Genomic DNA, 23,299 nt, shown 5'->3' with positions numbered 1-23,299 from the left:
TTGTGAAAAATGAATTTTCGTTTATTGGACAGATGCAACTAAACTGCTTCATGCGAAATGTAATGCACTAGACTAGACACAACATTATGTATGTGCCATATTTTGGGTGCTTTTATACGCTAGTTCTTGAATCCTGGATCTCAACTCTGCACCTTTAAGATGCATCTGATCAACACCATTTGCGAAGCTGAAGTCGGCCCACTGGTAGGTCAGTAGAGAATGGTTCGGTGAAAGAGGAGGTTCTGCACCACGAGATAACAAGAGGAGGTTCTGCAGGCCTTGTACTACTGACCACCAAACCATTTCGTTTCTCGTGGAGTCGGTTCGGCACCTTTAACATTTTGTTTCTCGTGAATGATTTTGTTTTGCTAAATAAAACAAAACAAAATGCAGAACCGACTCCACGAGAAACACTGCTACTACTCTGTTTCAGTAGCGCGACTTCCTCCATTTAATCTATCCTAGATTCATCGTTGTTTTCATAGAAAAAAAAAAGATTTCACTGCTCCTTAACGCATCATCAAAGCAATGTATTCTGCAAAATAGTTCAGCCGTCCGACTCAAAAACAAAAAAAGAGTTTCAGCCGTCAAGTCAACAAAAGAGACTGGAACGACTGGATGAGACTTGCTTGCCCTGCAACTCTAGTATCTTGTGCCGCCCTACTCTGTAAATGGGCAAGGAAGGGGTGCATTCAGAGTTGAATGAAATTTCTCCAACATTGTTTCCATTTTTTAATAACCAATTGAGTACATTTCTTCCTAATCCGCGACCATCAGGCGGTCACCAAAATTCCATATTATGTGACATATATTTGTCAGGCACATCCACGTACAGCAGCAAGATTTCAATCATAGTACATACCGTAGCACGGCACTGCTACAAAAGAGTAAAAACCAGTAAATCTCACTGAACCGTGAACCCACTCTACTGACTACTATGCATTTCTAAGACCAGCGCTGTTGTCTTGCGTAGAAGCACCATCAAACTCATCCTCCTCCGACAGAGTAGTCAGCTCAGAGAAGACGTGGTGAGAATCCGCAGCTACAGGGGTGTGCTCATCGTCACAGAAGAATGGCCTCGAAGGCACGTGCAGGCCGTCAACGCCACCTTCGAGCATCTCTATGGCCTCGCTCATCGTCGGCCGATCGTGAGGCTTCATCTGGATGCAACATAACCCAACGAGACAAAGCTTCCTCTCCAACTCGTGCATCTCATCTGCCGCAGATATCTCACCCACTTCTTGTTGCCTTGTTAGCCTGTCGTACACCCAGGACGGGTAGTACGCCTGGCTTGAGTTTGATGCATTCGGGTCAGCATTCCGGCGTCCTCCTGCCATTTCCAGTAGCAGCATTCCAAAGCTGTAAACATCAGATTTGCTGGATACCACACCAAAGCTCCGAGATACCATCTCAGGAGCTATGTACCCAATGGTTCCCCGCATGGCACTCGACGGCACAAAGCTGTCATCCCTTGGGTACAGTTTGGCCAGGCCGAAATCAGCAACTTTGGGAACCAAATTGGTATCGAGAAGAATGTTGTGCGGCTTGATGTCAAAGTGCAAGATTTGCATGTCGCACCCCTGATGCAGGTAGTTGATACCCCTCGCAATCCCCAAAGCAATCTCATTGAGCTTGTCCCAAGAGAAGCTCCTTTCCGACGAAAAGATGTATTTATCAAGAGAACCATTAGGCATATACTCATAGATTAGGGCCCTTCTCATTTCCTCCGAGCAGAACCCCATGAGATGGACCACATTGACGTGGTGGATCCTGCCAATGGTGGAGACCTCACTTATAAAATCTTCTCCGTTGCAATTGGAGCTACCTGCTAGCATCTTAACAGCAACATGGATATCTCCTGGGAGAAGAACACCTTTGTAGACTGAGCCATAGCCCCCTTGGCCCAATTTATCTCTGAAATGCCTTGTTACTGCGGTGATGTCTGTGTAGCTGTACCTGATTGGGCCCACCATTTGTTGCATCCGCAAGAACTTCTCGACTGCATCAATTGTTATCCTTGTTCTCCAGTACTTGTAGGCAAGGAAAGTCAATACCACCAGTGGCGGCAGCATGAACCTGCATAGTACTGCATAGGCAAATTTATGCAGTCTTTAGTAATAAGCTTTGATGATCAACAAACTGCAAATTTCCCATTTTGGGATGATAGAACAAACAGATAAATAAAGGGACTAATAGTTAATCAATAATAAATGGCTGTGAAGTACCAGCAGTTATTGCAATCCACTGGGCAATCCACATGGGAATTGTTGCATATGCATATTTTCCAGGTATACTAGGAAACAAACGAGTTAGCAAAAGATCCAAAATCTTTTCCCACGTATAGCTTCTAGACTTCAGTCGACTGATTAATTCGCTGCAAGACCATGCCAAGGTTCAGAAAGGAAATTCATTAATTATGTAACAATTAGATGATGTAGACCAAGTGTGTGAGCGTGTGTTGGTGCGTGAGAGAAACAGAACAAGCAAGATTTCCAATACTCACCCAATACTGAGCAATGGCAAGGGTCCAAAGCTTGTAACAAGATCTTGCCGAAAACTAACTGCAAATCCGTTTCTCATGGATTCCATGACATCTCCATAATTTGCATAATATGGCGATCTCTCGCCTTCCAAAATAATCACACCCAGGTATCCACAGGAAGGCTTGAGGGCGAAAATGTCAGTGGGATCACCAATCAGCACATAAACAAAAGAGGAGCTCGTGCTGCGGCAAGCAACCGGTAAGTATGGACTATTGTTCCTGACCTCCTGCGAGCAATTCACAAAGGTAGCAAACATAACTGAGCGAGGGGCCAGTTCATACATGTACTCCGAGCCTTCTAACCTATAAAGGCCAAAGAGGTAAGGCTGCGGGTTCCGGCGAGGAATAGGGCAGCTGCTGCTCAAGTCCAACTTGGCATCGACAACCAAGAAGGAAGAATTGGCATAATTTATCTCAGTCACAAAGTATGTCCAGCTGTTGATCATAATGGTAGCCCTGCTATCGGTGCAAGCCAGCTCGTAATATGTAACTCCACACTCGCCTGGATCACCTCTCCGGCGGAAAGGGTACTGGACGTCTTGCAGATGGCCGCAAGAAAAAGGAGGACAAGCAGGACGACGCCCCTGGATATCAGCTACAAGAACTGCAAGCACACAAAAGAATGTTATGGCCTTCAAGGTAGCAGAACCACGAGCCTCACCAGGAGTTGCCATGGTTCGCTCTTGTTCTGCCTTCTTTTCAAGTCCACTCTTGTAATGCTATGATTCTTTCGTCCTTATGAAAGAAAAAGAAACAAGTGTATAACAGGTGGCAATCACTTTCCAAAGAAATATCAAGCGAGCACAATTAGTATGCTCTTGCTCACCAAGACAAATGTTCTTTCTCCAAGCCACCAAGGGCAGGTAAACAGTTTCCGTAACACCCAGAAAAAAATAGTGCCATCATCTCATAAGGTACTACTGCACTGGCATATGAATTAAACTTGACAATCTTTACACAAGATGCACATATTACAACAACTACAAAGCCTTTAGTCCCAAACAAGTTGGGGTAGGCTAACAAGGTGCACATATTATGCCACAACATTCTAATCCTATCAAGAAAATACACAATAAATTCTGCTACGAAGCACGGCCAATTCAAATTGTGCCGAACATTCATTTTGTCTTTTTTTGGGAATGATAGATTTATCTTTTGAAAATGTCCACATCTGTAGTGCGGCCACACGAACATTACAACTTTCCAATATTCTCACATAGCAACTATTCCTCGCCCAGTTGGTTCTTTATTTCCACAATCCCTCTGGCTGATAAGATGGGACGGGAGTGGACTGGAGCAAATCTACAATCACACTCAGACAACTATAGCACACATTATGCCTCCTATCAAGAAAGTACACAACAAATGCTTCAAAGAATGGCCAATTCAAATTGTGCCGAACATAGATTTGTGTTTTTTTGGGGATGATAGATTTATCTTTTGAAAATGTCCACATCTGCCTGCAGTGCAGCCACATGAACATTACAGCTTGCAAATATTCTCACATAGCAACTATTCCTCGCCCAATCAGTTATTTATTTCCGCAACCCCTCTGGCTGATAAGATGGGACGGGAGTGGACTGGAGCAAATCTACAATCACACTCAGACAACTATAGCACACATTATGCCTCCTATCAAGAAAGTACACAACAAATGCTTCAAAGAATGGCCAATTCAAATTGTGCCGAACATAGATTTGTGTTTTTTTGGGGATGATAGATTTATCTTTTGAAAATGTCCACATCTGCCTGCAGTGCAGCCACATGAACATTACAGCTTGCAAATATTCTCACATAGCAACTATTCCTCGCCCAATCAGTTATTTATTTCCGCAACCCCTCTGGCTGATAAGATGGGACGGGAGTGGACTGGAGCAAATCTACAATCACACTCAGACAACTATAGCACACATTATGTCTCCTATCAAGAAAGTACACAACAAATGCTTCAAAGAATGGCCAATTCAAATTGTGCGGAACATGGATTTGTGTTTTTTTGGGGATGATAGATTTATCTTTTGAAAATGTCCACATCTGCCTGCAGTGCAGCCACATGAACATTACAGCTTGCAAATATTCTCACATAGCAACTATTCCTCGCCCAATCAGTTATTTATTTCCGCAACCCCTCTGGCTGATAAGATGGGACGGGAGTGGACTGGAGCAAATCTACAATCACACTCAGACAACTATAGCACACATTATGCCTCCTATCAAGAAAGTACACAACAAATGCTTCAAAGAATGGCCAATTCAAATTGTGCGGAACATGGATTTGTGTTTTTTTTGGGGATGATAGATTTATCTTTTGAAAATGTCCACATCCGCCTGCAGTGCAGCCACATGAACATTACAGCTTGCAAATATTCTCACATAGCAACTATTCCTCGCCCAATCAGTTATTTATTTCCGCAACCCCTCTGGCTGATAAGATGGGACGGGACTGGACTGGAGGAAGTCTACAATCACACTCAGACAACTATAGCACACATTATGCCTCCTATCAAGAAAGTACACAACAAATGCTTCAAAGAATGGCCAATTCAAATTGTGCGGAACATGGATTTGTGTTTTTTTGGGGATGATAGATTTATCTTTTGAAAATGTCCACATCTGCCTGCAGTGCAGCCACATGAACATTACAGCTTGCAAATATTCTCACATAGCAACTATTCCTCGCCCAATCAGTTATTTATTTCCGCAACCCCTCTGGCTGATAAGATGGGACGGGAGTGGACTGGAGCAAATCTACAATCACACTCAGACAACTATAACAGGGCAGGATGCTGCATTATTCTCCGCAAGCACACGGCTGGCAGCTTCACCTTCATGTCCTTCTCCGTTACAGCAAACCAAGATGAGTAGTACGTCCAAGTTGTATTCAATTTGAATTTGGAATTTGGTGCCACGATAGATGCATCTTCTGTCCATACCCAGAGTGTGACCACTTGAACATGACAGCTTAGAAATATTTCCACATAGCGACTTTTCCTCACCCAATTGCTTGTTTATTTCCAAACTTGCCCCTCGCTGGTGATTGGACTGCAGCAGGTCTACAATCACACTCAGACCACTATAACACGGCAGGAGGCTGCCTTCACAACCATAAAATTAACCTTGGGCACAAGGCTGCCAGCTCAACATGAGTAGCTCTGTTAATTTCAGCAAAAAAGTGCTGATCATTTACATATTCCACTTTGAGGAGAGCATTTTATTATATTCCATTTTGAGGAGAGCATTTTATTACACACAGTTGTATTGTCTTGCTATTGCCATGCCTTCACCTTCACCTTTCCATCTCCGCTTCAGTACAGACAGACGACTAATTTCTTTCTATAGCCATCGCCATGGCTTTTCTTCTCAGCCATGGCTACAACTTCAACAGTTTTGGGTGAGCAAGATTGATTTTTGTGATGTCATCTCATAAGGTGCTACTGCACTAGCATATGAATTAAACTTGACAATCTTTAGACAAGATACACATATTATGCCACAATTTTTTTAATCCTACCAGGAAATACACAACAAATTCTGCCTTGAAGAACAGCCAATTCAATGTGTGCCAAAAATGGATTTATAATTTTTTGCCATGATAGTTGTATCTTCTGAAAATGTGCACCCCCGCAGTGCAGTCACATGAGTATCACTGCTTGCAAATATTTCCACGTAGCAACTTTTGCTCGCCCAATTGCTACTGACAATCCGTCTGGCTGATAAGATAGGACGTGAGTGGACTGGAGCAAGTCTATAATCATACTCAGACAACTGTAACCTTCATCTTCACGTTCATGTCCATCTCTGTTACAGTAAACCAAGATGAGTAAGTCCAAATTGTATTCAATTTGAATATGGAATTTGGTGGTACCCTGGACGCATCTTTTTTCCACACCCAGATGCCCCCAAGGCCTTATGTCCCATCCGAAAACCATGCTATCCCTTAAAAAACATGGAGAAAAGCATCACCATGATTTTAGTCTACATGTTGGTTGGTATTGGACAGCACAAGCATGCACCTTATTTCTATCTGTCTACTCTAGAACCTGTTGTACCAATAATCAGTTGTGACCATGTCATAGTTGAAACATATGTGATTCATATTGAACTTATTCAGTAGTATGGTTGCTTGTCACTGTGCATGTATGCCATAGTTCTATCCTGACAGCTGAGATACAAAAAATCTGTCGATTACCTTATATTCTGTAGTTTCAGTGATATGGGAATCCCCCACATCCAATTTTTCTGCAGTGCAGTCATCCCCATGAAGAAGATGAAGGCATGACCTCGTCACTCCGGAATCTACAAAACCAAAATTCTCCCGATATAAGAAAATGTTAAGGCTGCACATGCTTTGCCTCCAAGAATACACACCTTCCGTCCCTACAATTTTTGGATCTGTAAATAAATGACACTGAGTTTTCTAGTACTAGATCCGTACCAAACTAATACACTCTCATGGTTTGTAAACATGGGTTTTATTGCCACCTAGTATAATAGAGCAAATTATCAGAGACTTGCCTTAGTTGTGCCCGGGCTGGCATTTCACCGAACACCTGAAGGGCGCATCGCACAGGCACAGGAGCAGAGCGGATTGATTCCCCTCGACCTCGTGCGTCGGCCGGACCCAGGGTCCGCGCGGCCTACACCGGCGGTGCCGAGTGTCGACCGGGAGGAGCGCTTGGTGCCGGAGATCATGCCGGCAACAACTACTTGAGACGGCAGCGAACGAGAGAGCTCTCTGTGTGTCGGCTCTGTTGCTGCGAGAGAGGGACGGAGTTAGGCGTACTTCAGGAATGCGCCTCCACTACTATAAGGCCTCGTCTCCCGCTGCAATAGGTGTGCAATACGTTACTACCCTTGAGATCCAGGCCTCCTAGGTCCTAGCTAGGATACTCAACAGAGCCACACTCTATCATGTATGGACTTTTTCTTGAGGAAGGAAAGTTTTGTCCATTTTAGACTATATGGACTTTTTGTTTGCGAAATATTAGGAGCTCATATCGGAATCTCTAAAAAAACTTATATTTAGAAACGGATGGATGGAGTAGTTTATTTCTGCCAAGTGTTCACGTTATTTTTTCCTTTTAGTATTATTCACTAGATTGACATAACTTTCAGACATACATTGTATATGCGTTTATGCATGATAAAGAATACCCATATACGTATTTATTAGATAATCTCATTAATGCGATTGCGAACTACACATTCTTTTTTTTTCTGAATTTATTTATCCTGTGATCAGCTTTGCATACAACCTGAAAGTTAGCAACTCCTCCCCGCGTTCTGTAAGCTAAGGAAGCTCAAAGTGCGTGGTATCTTTCTTGAATTCGACCTTTTATGGATGACAACGTTTCTTCTGGCGGCACCATGCACCGAAATATTGCATATTGAGGTGATGTCTTTCTCAGTATTTTTCTCCTTACTTATATTGCCTTTCTTTCCTTTTCAACATTTAGAGCTCAATGTAGGTTTGGGAACATATATGTGATGTGGATGACAAATCCAGACAACTGTACCCCAAAAGAAGGACCCCTCAATGGAAAATTCACTTTGACGACCCTAAGAACAGCTTTTTGAAAGAGCTAGAATTTACTGGACCTAGGTCACTAAAACAACAATTTACATTTATAAGATCCATGCTGGAGCGAGCTCTGAATTTGCAAACGATAATTCTGAAAGGAGATGAGCGATGCGAGTGCTGGCATGCTCTTGATACACCTCGACCTTTTGAAATTTCCGAAGAAGGATGAGCAAGAAATGGTGGTTCAACAAATTCGAGATGGCATATTCTCAAAACAGGCTTTCGCCCCACTTTATAAAGAAAGCAACAACCAAACAAAGTAAATGGTTTAAAGATACAAGATGGTGAGGTAGTCCTCTTACAAAGTTGATCCCAGGATAAACAGAAGACGGACAGCTAGGGACTACGAGACCGAAAGATAATACATGAAGATATGAGAACCCCGCACACAACACCCTAGAACACCTAAGTTGCACGACAACGCCCTCAAGAGAGGGAAAGGCGTCAGGCGTCGCCGCCGTCAAGTCCAATGGACAAGGGTTTTCACCCGAAACCCAGACACGGAGCAGAGTACCATGACAACGTCTTCAAGAAAATAACGACGCCCACAAGCGTCGCCGTCATCGACGGCCAAGCGCAGAGCTTTCACTCGGTAGCTCCCCATGCCACCATGAGGTCTTAAAGAGCGGCGTGGCGAGTCTAGATCCCCAACTCCAGTTTGGAGCGCTTCCACTACCGAAGACAAATGGTCCACCTGAGCCATCCGCCGGTACACCTCTTATTGCCCACATGACCAAGAAGTATAGCCACAACCACTGCCATGGTGCCCGCCGAAAGGCCAAGCAAGCGGACCACCTTCCAGGGCCGCCGCTCCAGCTTCCAAGCCATGAGACCCCGCCCACCGTCCGCTTCACAGTGCACTAACTGCGGCAAGAGAAGCCCGGCATCACCCACCGAGCCAGGGTCAGTGCCACCATCGTCAGGGCGCCCACGCATGCATTCCCTCCAATCCTGATGGACCGGAGGGACGTGACCCAATGGCTGCCAACAACCATCATTGAGCAACCAACTCAGACGACGCCAAGTCCGTGGCAAGAGGCACCGATCCAACCATCGACACACGGAAGCCCCGACCACCACTACCACGGACCTCCGCCGATGTTATAACGTGAGGACACCTCTCTACGGACTACAAGAACCCACCTTGGCATAGCCAGAGGCTCGTCCATGGCGCCAGTGCACTGCCAGCACACACCATAGTGAAGGCGGTCACCGGCCCAACCTATGGGGGCTGCACATGGCGGGTGGCAACTTCGGCCACCTAGCAGCCATTCTGGCAACCCCACCCCACTGCGGCTCTGCGCATAAGGTCTAGTCACCGCCGCCCACACCCAGGCCACCACCAGCCAACCACAGCCCCAGCCGCGTCCACGCTCGCGGCGAGACTCCGTAGCACTGTTGGAGTTGTGTCGAATATAGTGTACAAGTTAGGTTACAGTTGGACTCTGAGTTGTATTGTGTTTACATAGAAGGCGTGGACTCAGTGTGATGCAATCGGCGGCGGCGGCGTGTCGCGCGCAGGCAGGGCAGCAGGTCGATTGATCGATCGGGGGTGCTGGCTACGCCCAAAGGCGTGTGCGTGAGCAGCCACCCAGCTAGCGGAAGCCGCAAGGCTGCAGGCGGCGAGTGGACCAAGCGGCAGATCATGCACTGGATCCGGTTACGTACAACAGGAAAGAGCGGTCAAACTTGAGATTTGTTTTGTACACCAAAAAAAGAGGACCAAGTCCTCATGTACGTCACGGCAACAGGTTGATTTGACCGGAAGGAAAATCCATCAGACGTGATACGGCAGTACATCGGAAAGCACACACAAGGCAAAGCAATAGCAGCATCAGGAGATGAGCCAGGAGCCATCACGTGAAGACCAAAGCAATGTATTGGTTAGATTTGCTAGTACTAGTATATGTGCTTGAAGTACTTGGGCATTGCGTTTAGAAGCTCGGTTATTTTTTAAGGCCAGCCATATGAAGAATGGTGACCCCATCGGGCATCCGGTTTGAGGTGGAGAAGTTCAACGGAATTGGAACCTTGGGTTATGGCAGATATGGTTGAAAGATTGTGGGCACAACAGAGATGCTTGAAGGCGTTGCAGGAAGTCATATGAGCTAAGATGGAATTATCATGTGATGGATGGAAATTCATAAGACGGTTTGGGAGCCTTGAGTGTGTCGTACAATCGAACGAGTTCGGCTGGGTCGGACTAGGCAGTCTGACGGATCGACATAAGTCGGTTGGTACAGAAGACAGTGGTGAGATCGGCGAAGATGATGTAGGAGCGTGATGCTGATGGTGACCGACTTCTGAGCGTGGAAACACGTGGCGCAGGCCCCGAGGGTTTGTGTGGCTTCGACAAGACTATGGCGCGGGGTTGATTCAAGACGGTGCACATGAGAGCTTGGAGTCGACGGGGCGCGGGGTGGCACGTACAACCACCATGAAGTCATGTTGAAGGTGGAGCTGGAGTCTGAAAGACTTCACTCGGTGCTGATTGAGGGGCTACGGCGTAAGTCGACAGAGAGTCGAAGCCTATTCAGCGGGAAAAGCGAGTGACATGCAGTTCGGACTGGAGCCCAGTGGTCTGATGGTAGCGTGAAACTCGTCATCGGTCGGTGATGATCGGTGGTACTCTGCAGCGGGGTTGAGTGGTGTGGTTTCACGACCCCTGAGACTCGACCGGGACAGCGGAGGCTTGACACGGTAATAGAGGCAAGGCGTGTGGTACGCACGGGTACCGCACGGGGCATGTAGACGGCCCAGGGCTCTGGTGGTCATACATATGTTGAGACAACTGCGAATTTGACTCGGGATGACTACACGCAATGGTGAAATTCCTTCAAGTTTCAAACAGGCGGTCAAGAAAGGAGCGGTGATGTTGAGTTCAGGTAACTCTTATGTGTGACACCCAATATGTGAGTTGTTCACTTTCACGCAAATCAGTGATCAGTGTGTGATGGCATTGGACGGATAATCTGGAAGTTGGAAGCACAAATCGAGTAACAAGGAATTTAATTTTGCTCGAGTGTTGACTGTGGTCAGGAAAAGAAGGGACTACAAGTTGCAGGTGGAGTCACATGGAGTCTTTGGAGTAGCAGCGGTACTCATGGGATAAGCTCAAGTTCAATGTACATGGAAGTTTGACGCATGGACAAATCCAGGGTGTTGGAGTATATTCGCCAAGGTGGAGTTTGTTGGAGTTGTGTCGAATATAGTGTACAAGTTAGGTTACAGTTGGACTCTGAGTTGTATTGTGTTTACATAGAATATGGAGTCGTGTCCTAGTAGGACACTTGTATCCTAGGCCTCTCATATATAGCGGGGCTAGACACATGATGTAACCTATGCCAACATAATAGCAGGGGAACGCAGGGGAAGCCGGCGGCATGTGCCGGTGTCCAGGGCGACCGGGTACGGTATTGTAGCGGTGTCATGGGGAGGAGCATCCATAGTCAAGCCACGGGGATGTAGCCATATCGATGAACCTCGTTAACAAATTTCGATGTCGTGCTCGTGTGATTGCTTTTTTTTTGAGAAATCTCGCCTTCTTTACTGCTCAATAATTAAAGGTACAATGTTTTGGTCATGAGGAGACCCCAACCAAACATGACGACCTACACCTAAATTACAACCAAACTTGGCGAGATTATGCGCTTCGAAATTAAAAACTCTACGTTCATGAGTGAAAGTACATGAAATCATATCATTTTTCCTAGCAATTATTTCCTGGATGATGGCACCATGATATCCTCCCGACCCTTGCTTAATGTCCTTCACCACTTCCTTACAATCTGAAGCAACGTGCATCATCTGAATTCCCAGGTCCTCTGCAAGTGTAAGAGCTTCTCTACACGCAAATGCTTCGAGAAGAGTCGGGTCAATAATATATACCTGCATACACAACAAGAGAAGAGCCCAGGTAAAGCCCGGTGCTATCCCTGCATATTGCTGCTGCCACTCCACAATGGCCATGCCGACCTACAGCTCCGTCGACATTGATCTTTGCTTTGTCCCCCATCGGAGGCAGCCACCTCTGGACTTGTACCACCCTAGGACCCGAGCTCGCACAAGGAACCCTGCTTGTTGCTGGTTTATGCAGTCCTCGCAAATCCATCAAATATGAGTTAATGAATGAATTTGTTTGACTTGGGCTCTGAAAAATAGCTTCATAGACTGCTTTCCGTCTTGTGTACCAGATAGACCATAGGGTAACAACCATAGTTGTAAACTGGTCATGGCTCAACGACTCCTGCATGTCGAAGAGAAAGTTCTTGGCACCCGGCTCCTGATTATCTCCCATACGCTGCACCACCTCTGAATCTGACAAGGCCCAAATACAACGCGCCATGGTGCAACTGATTAGTGCGTGTCTCCAAGAGTCTTCCCTCCCACACAATGGGCATGCATCAACCGTAGACATGTTCCGTTTCTTTAGCACATATGTTGTCGGCAGTAAGTGGCGTGCGAGTCTCCACAGGAATATTTTCACTTTAGATGGAACCGAGAACCTCCAAAGCGTAGTCCAATCTTCCTCCTGTCTTGAGTTATTCGACGCACCACTTCTCTCTTCAAGCCAGTCTTCCCGCTGCATTTTGGTTTTGATAATGAATTTGTATGCAGAGCTAACAGAGAAAACACCCTTCCTATCTGGGTGCCACGCCCAAAAATCCTCCATATTCCGTGTGCACACTGGAATTTTCAAAATAGTGTCCGCATCGACAGGCAGAAATACACTACGGATGTAGTTCACATTCCATTGTGCTGTACCTGGAATTAACAACTCTGAAACTTTAGATGGAGGATCAGCCACACGACATAAAATTGGTCTTAGTGATGATTCTTTTGCTAGCCAATTATCTGTCCAAATATCTGTTGATTGCCCATTGCCAATCCTCTTGATGATACCTTGTTTCAAGATTTCTCTGCTGTCAAGAATTGCCCGCCAAATTTGAGAGGGGCGGGAACCAAGTTCTGCCGACAGAATAGACCCTTCTGGATAGTAGCTCGCCTTGAGAATCCTAGCACTCAATGATGTAGGCTCCTGCAACAACCTCCATGCCTGTCGTGATAATAATGCAAGGTTAAAAAGTTCCAAATCTCGGAAACCTAGCCCTCCCAAATACTTGGGTCTCGTCATCACTTCCCAAGAAACCCATGCAGGTTTTCTTTTTCCTTGCTTACATCCCCACCAAAATTTCCTGATAATGTTGTTAATATGTTTGCATAGTCCCCGTGGCAACCTAAAACATGACATAGAATATACCGGGATCGCCTGTGCAACTGATTTAATCAAAACATCTTTGCCACCTACCGATAATATCTTACCCATCCATCCTTTGACTTTATCCCAGATGCGATCACTTATATATTTGAAAGTATCCTTTTTTGAATGACCTACATCAGTGGGCATACCCAAATATTTGTCAGTTAAAGATTCATTTGGTACTTGCAAATGCCCCTTCGCCGCATCACGAACAATCTGTGGACAGCCTTTACTGAAAAATATAGAAGATCTTTCTCTATTCACCCTCTGTCCTGATGCCAAACAATATGTTTCCAGTAGGTTTGATACCTCCTCCGCTCCATTAACACTTGCCCTGAAAAACAGTAGGCTGTCATCCGCGAATAAAAGATGGTTCACCGACGGAGCCGATGGGGCCACCTTGATTCCACTGAGCTGTGATGACTGATTTTGAGATTTTAATAGGCACGAAAGGCCCTCCGCTGCTAACAAGAAAAGATATGGAGAGATAGGATCTCCCTGCCAAATTCCACGAGATGGCTTAAACTCTTCTAATTTAGTTCCGTTGAACATAACAGAAAAAGAAACAGAGCTCACCAGACTCATAACAACAGAAATCAAAGGTGCAGCAAAGCCAAGTTTCTCCATCATTGCCCTCAAATAGCTCCACTCAACCCTGTCGTATGCCTTCATCATGTCCAACTTGAGTGCACAGTAGCTGTTGTTTTTCGCCCTACTTCTCTTCATAAAATGTAAGCACTCATAAGACAAGATAATATTGTCCGTGATCATCCTCCCCGGGACAAAGGCCCACTGTTCCTCAAAAACTATTTCAGGCAAAATCTCTTTCAAGCGATTAGCCAACACCTTTGATGCTATTTTGTAGAATACATTACAAAGACTAATGGGACGAAATTGAGATAAAAGTGTTGGGTTGGATACCTTCGGGATTAGGACCAGGAGTGTGTCATTAATGCATTCCGCACTTTCCTCTCCCCGAAGAATACCAAGAATAGCATCAGTGACAGAAACGCCACAAACATCCCAGTGTCTCTGGAAGAAGTGCAGCGGGAAGCCGTCCGGCCCCGGTGATTTTGTAGGGAACATCTGAAACAAAGCTTTTTTCACCTCTTCCCGTTCATATGGCGCTGTCAACATCTCGTTCATCTCTGCCGTCACTTTAACCGGGACATGATTCAAGACCTCTTGAACTCCTTGCACTCCTTCTGACGTATAGAGCACCTTGTAAAAATCAAGTGCTAGGGCCTGCATCTCTGTCGGGTCTTCAGTCAATTGTCCGTCCGGTCTCTGTAATGCTTTAATGAGGTTTTTCCTTCTCCTCATCGAGGCCCTGAGCTGAAAAAAGCGTGTATTCCTATCTCCTTCTGAGAGCCACTGAATCCGAGATCTCTGTCTCCACATCAACTCTTTGCGAAGATAAAGCTCAATGAGCCTGTCATTTACTTTTATTTCGACATGTGTTGGACCCGTCCTAGCTGGGTCGTTTCTCAACCTGTCCAGATCGCTTTTTAGTTTCTTTATTTCTCCTCTGACACTTCCAAATGTGCACTTACTCCACTCCCCCAAGTTGCTAGCTAGGGACGCTAGCTTAGCACGTAATGCACCGGCCGATGAGTTTTGACCATTTAAGTTCCATGCAGCATCCACGGCTTGCTTCAAGTCTGGGTGGGAGTCCCACATAACCTCGTACTGGAACCTCTTCTTCGATCATCGGGCTGGCACATCTAATTGGAGCAGTACTGCCGAGTGATCCGAGGTTGCTGTAGTAAGATGTTCCACCATGGAGAGAGGGAATTGAGCGCACCATTCAGCCGACCCAAGAGCTCTGTCTAGGCGTACTCGAGTGTACGTCCCGCCCATGACTTTTTTCTCAAAAGTCCAAGGCCTTCCCTGAGACCCCCGGTCTACCAGTCCACATATATCAACCACGTCGCGGAAACCTTGAATCTGAGTCCGACTCCTCTGGCCAACGCCGTCGTGCTCGTCAAAACGCAGCACCTCATTGAAATCTCCAAGGCATGACCATGGAAGATTGTTTAAGGTAGCCAAGTTCTTCATAGTGTCCCAGGTATTATATCTCAAGTGTGTTTGAGCTTCCCCATAGAAAAAAGACACCCTCCACGGGGTATCACCCAGATCACTGATTTTTACATCTATGTGGTACTTGGAATAACCCAAAATCTCAATTTTTATTTCATTGTTCCAAAATATAGCTAAACCATCACTTCTACCAGTGGCGTCCACAGCAAAAGAGCAATCATAACCTAGAGTGCTAGATAGATTTTCAGCTCTAACTCTATCAATTTGAGTCTCCACAATACAAAGCACTTTAGGGGCAAACTTAGTCACAATCTCGCGTAGCTCTTGAACTGTCGGGGCGTTGCCTATCCCTCGACAGTTCCAGCAAACTAGACTCATTGCGCCCGGCGGTCCTCCGCCGAGGAGGCCGCCGCTCGTGTGATTGCTTGATCCTCGAATGATCGACGGAGTGCCTCGGATTTATTCTAACAAGCACAACCCCAGGCCGTCGGCCGCTAACCAGGAGTCCAAGCCCATCGGCGAAACCGCAAGCAGCGGCACCGGAGCCAGCCAGACCGAGGCCAGCCCGTGCTTGCCACCCATGGCTCCCCCGACGGAAGCTTGGATCCGCCGGGGTGACCGCGCCACTCCCCTCATCCACTACAAAGGAGGGATGCCCGCAGAACATGCATGCCCCCTCACCACCCAGCTTCCCCGCCGCCACTGTCGTGCCGCCCTTGTGCAGCCGGCCGGACATGACCCCGATCTGGATCGAGAGTCCCAAGCCCGCCGCACCGCGTAGGCATGCACCACCTGCCCGCGCAGCCACCGTAGCAAGCACGCACGCCTACACCGCCAGCGCACCCTACGCACCTCACCGCCGCCGTGCCCCACGCCGAGCACAGTGCCCCCGCCGACCACTGCATTCCATGCCACACATTGCCAAACGAGGAGGAAGGAGAGCCCCACCGCCGCCGACGCGGACTAGGCTTTGCCCGGCTGCACCCTCCGATGGCTGCGAGGGGAAGGGGAGGCGGAAGGTGGACTAGGGCCGGCAGCGCCTAGGGCTTCGCCCCTCGCGGGAGCGGACGGGACAAAGCGGGTTTTTTCTCTCGGCTAAAGCTATCGTGTTGTAGAGATGGCATATTCTCGCCATGGATAATTTTCTATGAATAAAGGGCTGTACTAAACTAGTTAAAGAGGGCATATCTCAGGTGAAATGATATTCAATATTTATGTAATACTGTAAGAAACATTATGTATGCTCTAGGTGTGCAAATGAATTTTCATTTACTGAGTACATGCAACCAAACACGCTCGTGCGAAATGTAATGCAATAGGCACATGGGGAAGTCACTAGTAGATTCCCCCGCAAAAAATGAAAAGAAACCAGCAGATGATTGTCTGCAAAACGATTTACTAAGCCATCGAAATGAGAGCTGGACACGTACTTTGATAAGGCAGTCTGCAAAAACTTTATTTTGTTGTCCCTGCTAGCACTGACCGAGCACTCCCCATATATCTAACTATGTCCGCAACTTTAGAACCAATATCCCCACACTCAAATCCATACAAGTCATGCAACAACGTAACACGTAGATCAACACCACAAACAAGTTCATCAAACAGAGAAATATAGATAGATTCAGGCATAGATAGTTCATCCGACAAACTAATCGGACCCAAAATAGAGAAAGTTCAATGGATTAAACTAGATCAAATAAAAAAGACCATGGCGAGGGTGATATTACCACTTCTTGGCAGGGCCCTTGCCCTTGCGGTCGGCGACGGGAGGATCGTCGTCGCCGTCTGAGCTGGTGGTGCCGCTCTCCGACACGGAGGAGATGTAGTCCGCTAGACGATGGAAGGTGCTGCCCTGCTCCCAGGTGTGGCGTGCTGCCATTGCCTTGGCGCTCTCCTTCTCCCTCGCGAGGCACTCCGAAGCCTCGAGCTCTGTCAAACAATAGAATTGGGGGAACCAGCTCAACCCTCTAGGGGTGGCCTATCTCATATATATAATGAAGGGGTACAAGTTACATCATACGTACATATATGTATACAACTACAGAAGCTATACAGTCTAACACCCTCCCTCAATCTTAGCCACTTCCTAAAGAATCTAGAAGGGTAAGATTGCGCCGACAAGTCTCGAACTGTGGAAGAGGTAATGGCTTGGTGAAGATGTCTGCAAGTTGATCCTTGGAAGAGATAAACTTGATCTGTAGTTGCTTCTGAGATACCCGTTCCCGTACAAAATGATAGTCCACTTCGATGTGTTTTGTTCGGACATGGAATACCGGATTAGCAGATAGGTATGTAGCACCGATGTTAGCACACCAAAGAATAGGAGACTGTGATTGAGATATACCCAATTCCTGAAGCAAAGACTGTACCCAGATAATTTCTGCAGTTGCATTAGCCACAGCCTTATAGTCAGCTTCAGTACTGCTACGTGAAACAGTAGCCTGTTTCCGAGCACTCCAGGCGATCAAGGTAGAACCAAAGAACACAGCATAGCCGCCCGTGGATCACCTGTCATCCGGACTGCCAGCCCAATCCGCATCAGAATACGCCGAAATGACTCCAGAGGGATTCGGTCGAATGTGCAAACCTTAGGACAACATGAAGCGAATGTAGCGCAAGATGTGCTTCACCGCAGACCAATGAGTGTCACGAGGTGCCTGAAGATACTGACATACTCTGTTAACAGCAAATGATATATCTGGACGTGTGATCGTCAAGTACTGCAGCCCACCAACAATACTCCTGTACTGTGTCGCATCAGCAGAAGGCAGGAGGTCACCATCAACAGCAGTAATCCTATCAGTGGCAGACATTGGTGTAGTAGTCGGTTTGCACTTAAGCATCCCAGCCCGCTGCAACAAATCCAAAGAGTACTTCTTTTGCGTCATAACAAGACCATTGGGAACAGAAGCAACTTCCACACCGAGGAAGTAGTGAAGCTGCCCAAGATCTTTGACCGCAAAGTCAGCACCAAGAGACCGAACAAGAGCAGCAGCGATCGACTGAGAGGAACTGACGAGGATAATATCATCCACATAGACCAGCAGATACATGGTAACTTCGGGACTTTGTATAAGAAATAACGAAGAGTCGGCAGCTGATGATGCAAAACCATGAGCACGAAGGGCTGTCGCAAGATGAGCATGCCAAGCACGAGGAGCTTGCTTCAGACCATAGACTGCTTTAGTGAGCCGACACAGATAATCAGGACGATCAGGATCAGAGAACCCAGGGGCTGCCGCATATATACCTCCTCTTCCAGAACACCATGGAGAAAAGCATTTTGCACATCAAGCTGACGAAGAGACCAACCCCGAGTAACTGCAATAGAGAGAAGAAGCCTGATAGTAGTAGGTTTAACCACTGGACTGAAGGTGTCTTCATAATCAAGACCATAACGCTGCCGAAAACCTCTAGCAACCAGCCGCGCCTTGTAGCGCTCGATAGAACCATCAGAATGCTTCTTTACTTTGAAAACCCATTTAGAATCAATGACATTAACACAGGGTGGTGGCGGAACAAGGGTCCATGTCTGGTTACAAGAAGAGCATGATACTACTGCTCCATGGCCTCTCTCCAATGAGGTATACTCATAACAGCTTGATACGTACAAGGCTCAGAGGTAGGATCCGCACGAGCAGCAGCCAGACATGCAGCCAACCAAGCAACAGTACCATCAATGCACTGTTTGGGCTGAAAAACACCACTGCATCTCCGTGTGTGTGGTCGTTGAGGAACCATAGGAGCCACAAAAGCTGGACAGGACTCAGGTGATGAAGACGGCGAGGGCGAAAACGACTCGGCCAGCGACGGGGAGGCCTCAGAGAGCACCGGTGAGAGCACACTGGAGGCAGGTGAGCTCGGCCCAGGCGAGGACGGCCCAGGCGAAACCGGCGAGACGGGCCGAGAAGGCGATGGGGCCGGCGTGACCGAGCGAAGCGGCGAGGCCGGCTCAGGGGCCAGGGGCGCCGAGGCCGGTGGAGCCGAGCGAAGCGGCAAGACTAGCTCAGGGTCCAGGGGCGCCAAGCCGGTCGGCCCAGCCAACGACGCAGGCAGCCCAGAGGCCCGGGGGGCCGAAGCACATGGCGCGGTGGGCAGCTCGACCGAACGTGCATGGGCACGAGGATCGAAGCCATGCAGGGGAACACCCTGATCGTTGTGAGCCGCTGGTAAGACCAGCGAGGGAGGCGATGGCGCCTCCAAAATTTGCAAACGAGCCCCACGTCCAGTGCCTGCACCATGGTTAGGCAACAAAATAGGAGAGTATGCAATATCGTCAAATTGGTCAGATGCAACAGAGGATGAATGCAAAGATGGTGGTTCAGCAGTGGACACATGGAGCTTGACAAAGGGGAAAACATGCTCATCAAACACAACATCCCGAGATATATAGACACGATTTGTGGGAACATGAAGACATTTATATCCTTTATGAAGAGAGCTATAGCCAAGAAAGACACACTTCTTGGAACGAAACTCAAGCTTGCGCTTGTTATATGAGCGAAGATGTGGCCAGCAAGCACACCCAAAAACCTTAAAAAAGGTATAATCAGGTTGTTCATTAAGGAGAACCTCAATGGGAGTCTTCATGTTCAAAACACGAGCGGGAGTACGGTTTATGAGAAAACATGCAGTGGTGAGAGCATCACTCCAGAATCGAAACGGAACCGATGCATGGGCCAAAAGAGTAAGACCAGTTTCAACAATGTGACGATGCTTACGTTCCACAGAACCATTCTGTTGATGTGTATGTGGACGTGCTAAATGGTGAGCGATCCCAAGCGACGAAAAGAAGGAGTTGAGGTTGTGATATTCGCCCCCTAGTCCGACTAAACATGAACAATTTTGTGCTTGAGAAGGCGTTCAACATGTTTTTGAAACTGAACAACAATGTCAAACACATCAGATTTGCGTTTAATAAGATAAAGCCAGGTAAAACGACTATAAGCATCAACGCAACTGATATAATGATTGTGACCACTGACAGAAGTCTGAGCAGGACCCCATACATCTGAAAACACAAGTTCTAAAGGATGTTTCACCTCACGACTAGACTCCGAAAAAGGAAGTTGATGACTCTTCCCCTGCTGACAAGCATCACACACTGCTACATCTTTATTACTAGACATGCTAGGAAGCTCATGACGACGCAAAACATGACGAACGATAGGTGTGGCCGGGTGACCAAGACAAGCATGCCACTGTGACGGAGATACCCGAACTCCACTGAAACACGAGCGACACCAGGATGCTCCAGACGATAGAGGCCCTGGCACAACCGCCCGCTAAGAAGAATGTCCCTCGTGCCCCGATCCTTAATAAAAAGATCAAAAGGATGAAATTCACAAAGCACATTATTATCACGTGTGAGTTTAGGAACAGAAAGAAGATTACATGTCACAGAGGGAACTCTAAGCACATTACGAAGTTCAAGACTCCTATTTGCATGCCTAGTGAGAAGAGATGCTTGACCAATATGAGATATATGCATACCTGCTCCATTGGTGGTGTGGATCTTGTCGGAGCCATGGTAGGGTTCGCGAGTATGGAGCTTGCCCATCTCACTCGTCAGATGCTCCGTGGCCCCAGAGTCCATGTACCAGTGGGGATCAACAGAGTAGGACTGAGTGTGCCCTTGCTGTTTCGTGGACACCAGCCAATCTGCCATGGCCACCTGACGCGCAAAGTTGCGCGTGTCCTTACCATCATTGCCGAGACCCAGAAAACTCTTTTGAAAGTGTTTGTGACACTTAGAGGACCAGTGCCCTTCAATGCCACAGAGCTGACACACACGCTTACCGCCAGCCCCTGGTAATGTCGCGGTAGCAGGAGGGCCGAGGCAGGCAGCGGTGGTAGCCCTGAAGGGGTCCGGGATGATGAAGAAGAGCGGCCACCCTTGGTGGCGGCGTTGGCCGAGAGAGAGCCCCCACTGACCCTGGAGCGGCGCGACTCAACCCGATGTTCCGTGAGAAGGAGACGGGAAAAGACCTCATGCGCCATCATAAGGTTCGAGTTACCCCGCTCATTGATGATCTCGACCAGGGTGTCATACTCCTCATCGAGACCATTGACAATGAACAAGTTGAACTCGGAGTCGGTGAGGGGCTGCCCAATGGAGGCCAACGTGTCGGCAAGGCCCTTGACCTTGTTGTAGAACTCAGTGGCCGTGGAGTCCAGCTTTTGACACTCACCAAGCTGGCAACGAAGCGTGGAGACACGAGCCTGCGACTACGCCGCAAACGAGCGCTCGAGAATGGTCCATGCCTCATGAGACGTCTTGGCGAAGACAACAAGTCCAGCAACAGCCGGAGTGAGCGACCCCTGGATGGAGGAGAGGTTCGCCTGGTCCTGCCCTGTCCAGACACGATGCGCCGGATTGTAGACCGGGCCGTGCACGCTATCCACCAGCGCAGGGGGACAGGGGAGAGAATCGTCGACGTAGCCCAGGAGATAATGACTCCCGAGGAGCGAGAGGACCTGTGCACGCCAGAAGATGTAGTTGTCTGATGACAGCTTGATGGTGATGAGGTTCCCGAAGTGAAATGGCGGCGGCGGCAAAGAGCCCGCAGAGTAGACCGCCGGAGGCGTATACGCCGTAGAGGCAGAGACCACGGTTGCAACCACAGTCGCGGCCGTGGGTGTCGTAGTCGCGGGAACGAACGACGAGGGGGCCGAGCCTGAGGCAGCGAAGCCAGCCATCAGGGCCGACGAGGACGTCGTCAGCGCGAAGGACTGGCCCCCACTAGACGGGGCAATCGGCGCATCACTGAAGGAGGCGGACGAAGGGGCGCCCGCTGTGGCACCAGCGGGATACGGCACGATCGCATGACCCGGCGACGAGGAGAAAAGGGACCCCGAGGCTCCTCGTCCTGATCGGAGAGGTTGAAGCCGCGGCGGCGTCGAGAGGTCGGGAGAGAAGAGCCGCGAGGAAGGCCGGCAAGAAGCTAGCCGTGGAGGAGCCGGATGCGGCAGGGCCCGACATGGCGACGGCGACGCGATCGCAGAGACGGCGGCGGCACGGCGCAAGCGATAGGAAACCGCGGCGGCGGCGGGTTGGAGGGTTTGGGCGGAAGCGTGTTGACCTAGGCTGATACCATGTCAAACAATAAAATTGGGGGAACCGGCTCAACCCTCTAGGGGTGGCCTATCTCATATATATAATGAAGGGGTACAAGTTACATCATACGTACATATACGTATACAACTACAGAAGCTATACAGTCTAACAAGCTCAAGGCAGATCACCTTCGCGTTCTTCCGCTAGAGCTCTTGTGTCGGTCTCCACTGTGGTGAGCGAGCGTCGCATCAGCCCACAGAGGAGCGCCTCCTCCAGATCCACCGGCACGGAGCATGCACGCTGTCGGGACAAGTCGGGCTTCGTCATGGCCGCCACCCGTTGCCGCTCGCGCCGGGTAGCCTTCGCCTCCGACTCCGGCATGCGCATGCACACCGGAGCCGCAGGCACAAGCACCCAACGCTGCCCGGGCGGTGCCGGAACCGAAGGGGAATGAGCCGCCCTACTCTAGATCTGGAGCAGGGCAGAGCGAGAAAGGCAACCACGGGCAGTTTAGCGGCGACGTGACCTAGAGGAGCTGGCGATGGAAGCCACTAAGCTTGAGTTTTCGCCGGTGTCTAATCGTGACCGCTCGATGGAGATGCGGAGCGCGAGCTCCTTGTAGTCGGGGTGCATCGCTGTGGGAGTGCTCATCCTTCATGAGGTTGTCCCAATCCATTGGATTGGACTCGCTACCGGGCGTCGTCGGAGTTGGCCCAGGCAGAGGAGACGGAGATATTCGGGTGAGAGAAGTGGAGAAGACGAGAGGAAAGCGGAGAGTGGGAGTGGACTAAGAGTTGCTAGGGTTCATCCGAGAGT

At 48.4% G+C, this 23,299-nt stretch overlaps 1 protein-coding gene and 1 long non-coding RNA gene across 3 annotated transcripts; both read right to left on the bottom strand.

The window, feature by feature from the left end:
* Nucleotides 1-760: 760 nt before the first annotated feature.
* Nucleotides 761-3,325, bottom strand: LOC123181862 (rust resistance kinase Lr10-like). 2 transcript variants are annotated; one of them, XM_044594263.1, is made up of 4 exons: nt 2,825-3,325; nt 2,504-2,725; nt 2,226-2,374; nt 761-2,086 (listed from the first exon to the last, which is right to left on the bottom strand). In XM_044594263.1, exons 1-4 carry the CDS (start codon nt 3,214-3,216, stop codon nt 936-938), a joined length of 1,914 nt encoding a protein of 637 aa, XP_044450198.1. In that variant the 5' UTR covers nt 3,217-3,325; the 3' UTR covers nt 761-935. The 2 variants fall into 2 exon arrangements, with proteins under 2 accessions (XP_044450198.1, XP_044450193.1); XM_044594258.1 differs by having other exon boundaries at nt 2,504-3,322.
* A 2,354-nt stretch (nt 3,326-5,679) lies between these two features.
* On the bottom strand, nt 5,680-6,842 carry LOC123181854 (uncharacterized). Its single transcript, XR_006491895.1, has 2 exons — nt 6,732-6,842; nt 5,680-6,340 (listed from the first exon to the last, which is right to left on the bottom strand). It is a non-coding gene; the product is annotated as an uncharacterized lncRNA (long non-coding RNA).
* Nucleotides 6,843-23,299: the final 16,457 nt, after the last annotated feature.

This window comes from Triticum aestivum, chromosome 1A, assembly GCF_018294505.1.
Source record: "Triticum aestivum cultivar Chinese Spring chromosome 1A, IWGSC CS RefSeq v2.1, whole genome shotgun sequence".
Lineage (NCBI taxonomy): Eukaryota > Viridiplantae > Streptophyta > Magnoliopsida > Poales > Poaceae > Triticum > Triticum aestivum.
The sequence above is the reverse complement of the archived record's forward strand: the minus strand, read 5'-3'. Positions and strand labels throughout refer to the sequence as shown.

Coding starts and splice junctions, on each gene's coding strand:
- LOC123181862 (XM_044594258.1), bottom strand. CDS start 3,216: ATGGCAACTCCTGGTGAGGCTCGTGGTTCTGCTACCTTGAAGGCCATA. Junction 2,375..2,503: donor TTGCCATTGCTCAGTATTGG/GTGAGTATTGGA, acceptor ATGGTCTTGCAG/CGAATTAATCAGTCGACTGA. Junction 2,087..2,225: donor GTGGATTGCAATAACTGCTG/GTACTTCACAGC, acceptor TTGCCTATGCAG/TACTATGCAGGTTCATGCTG.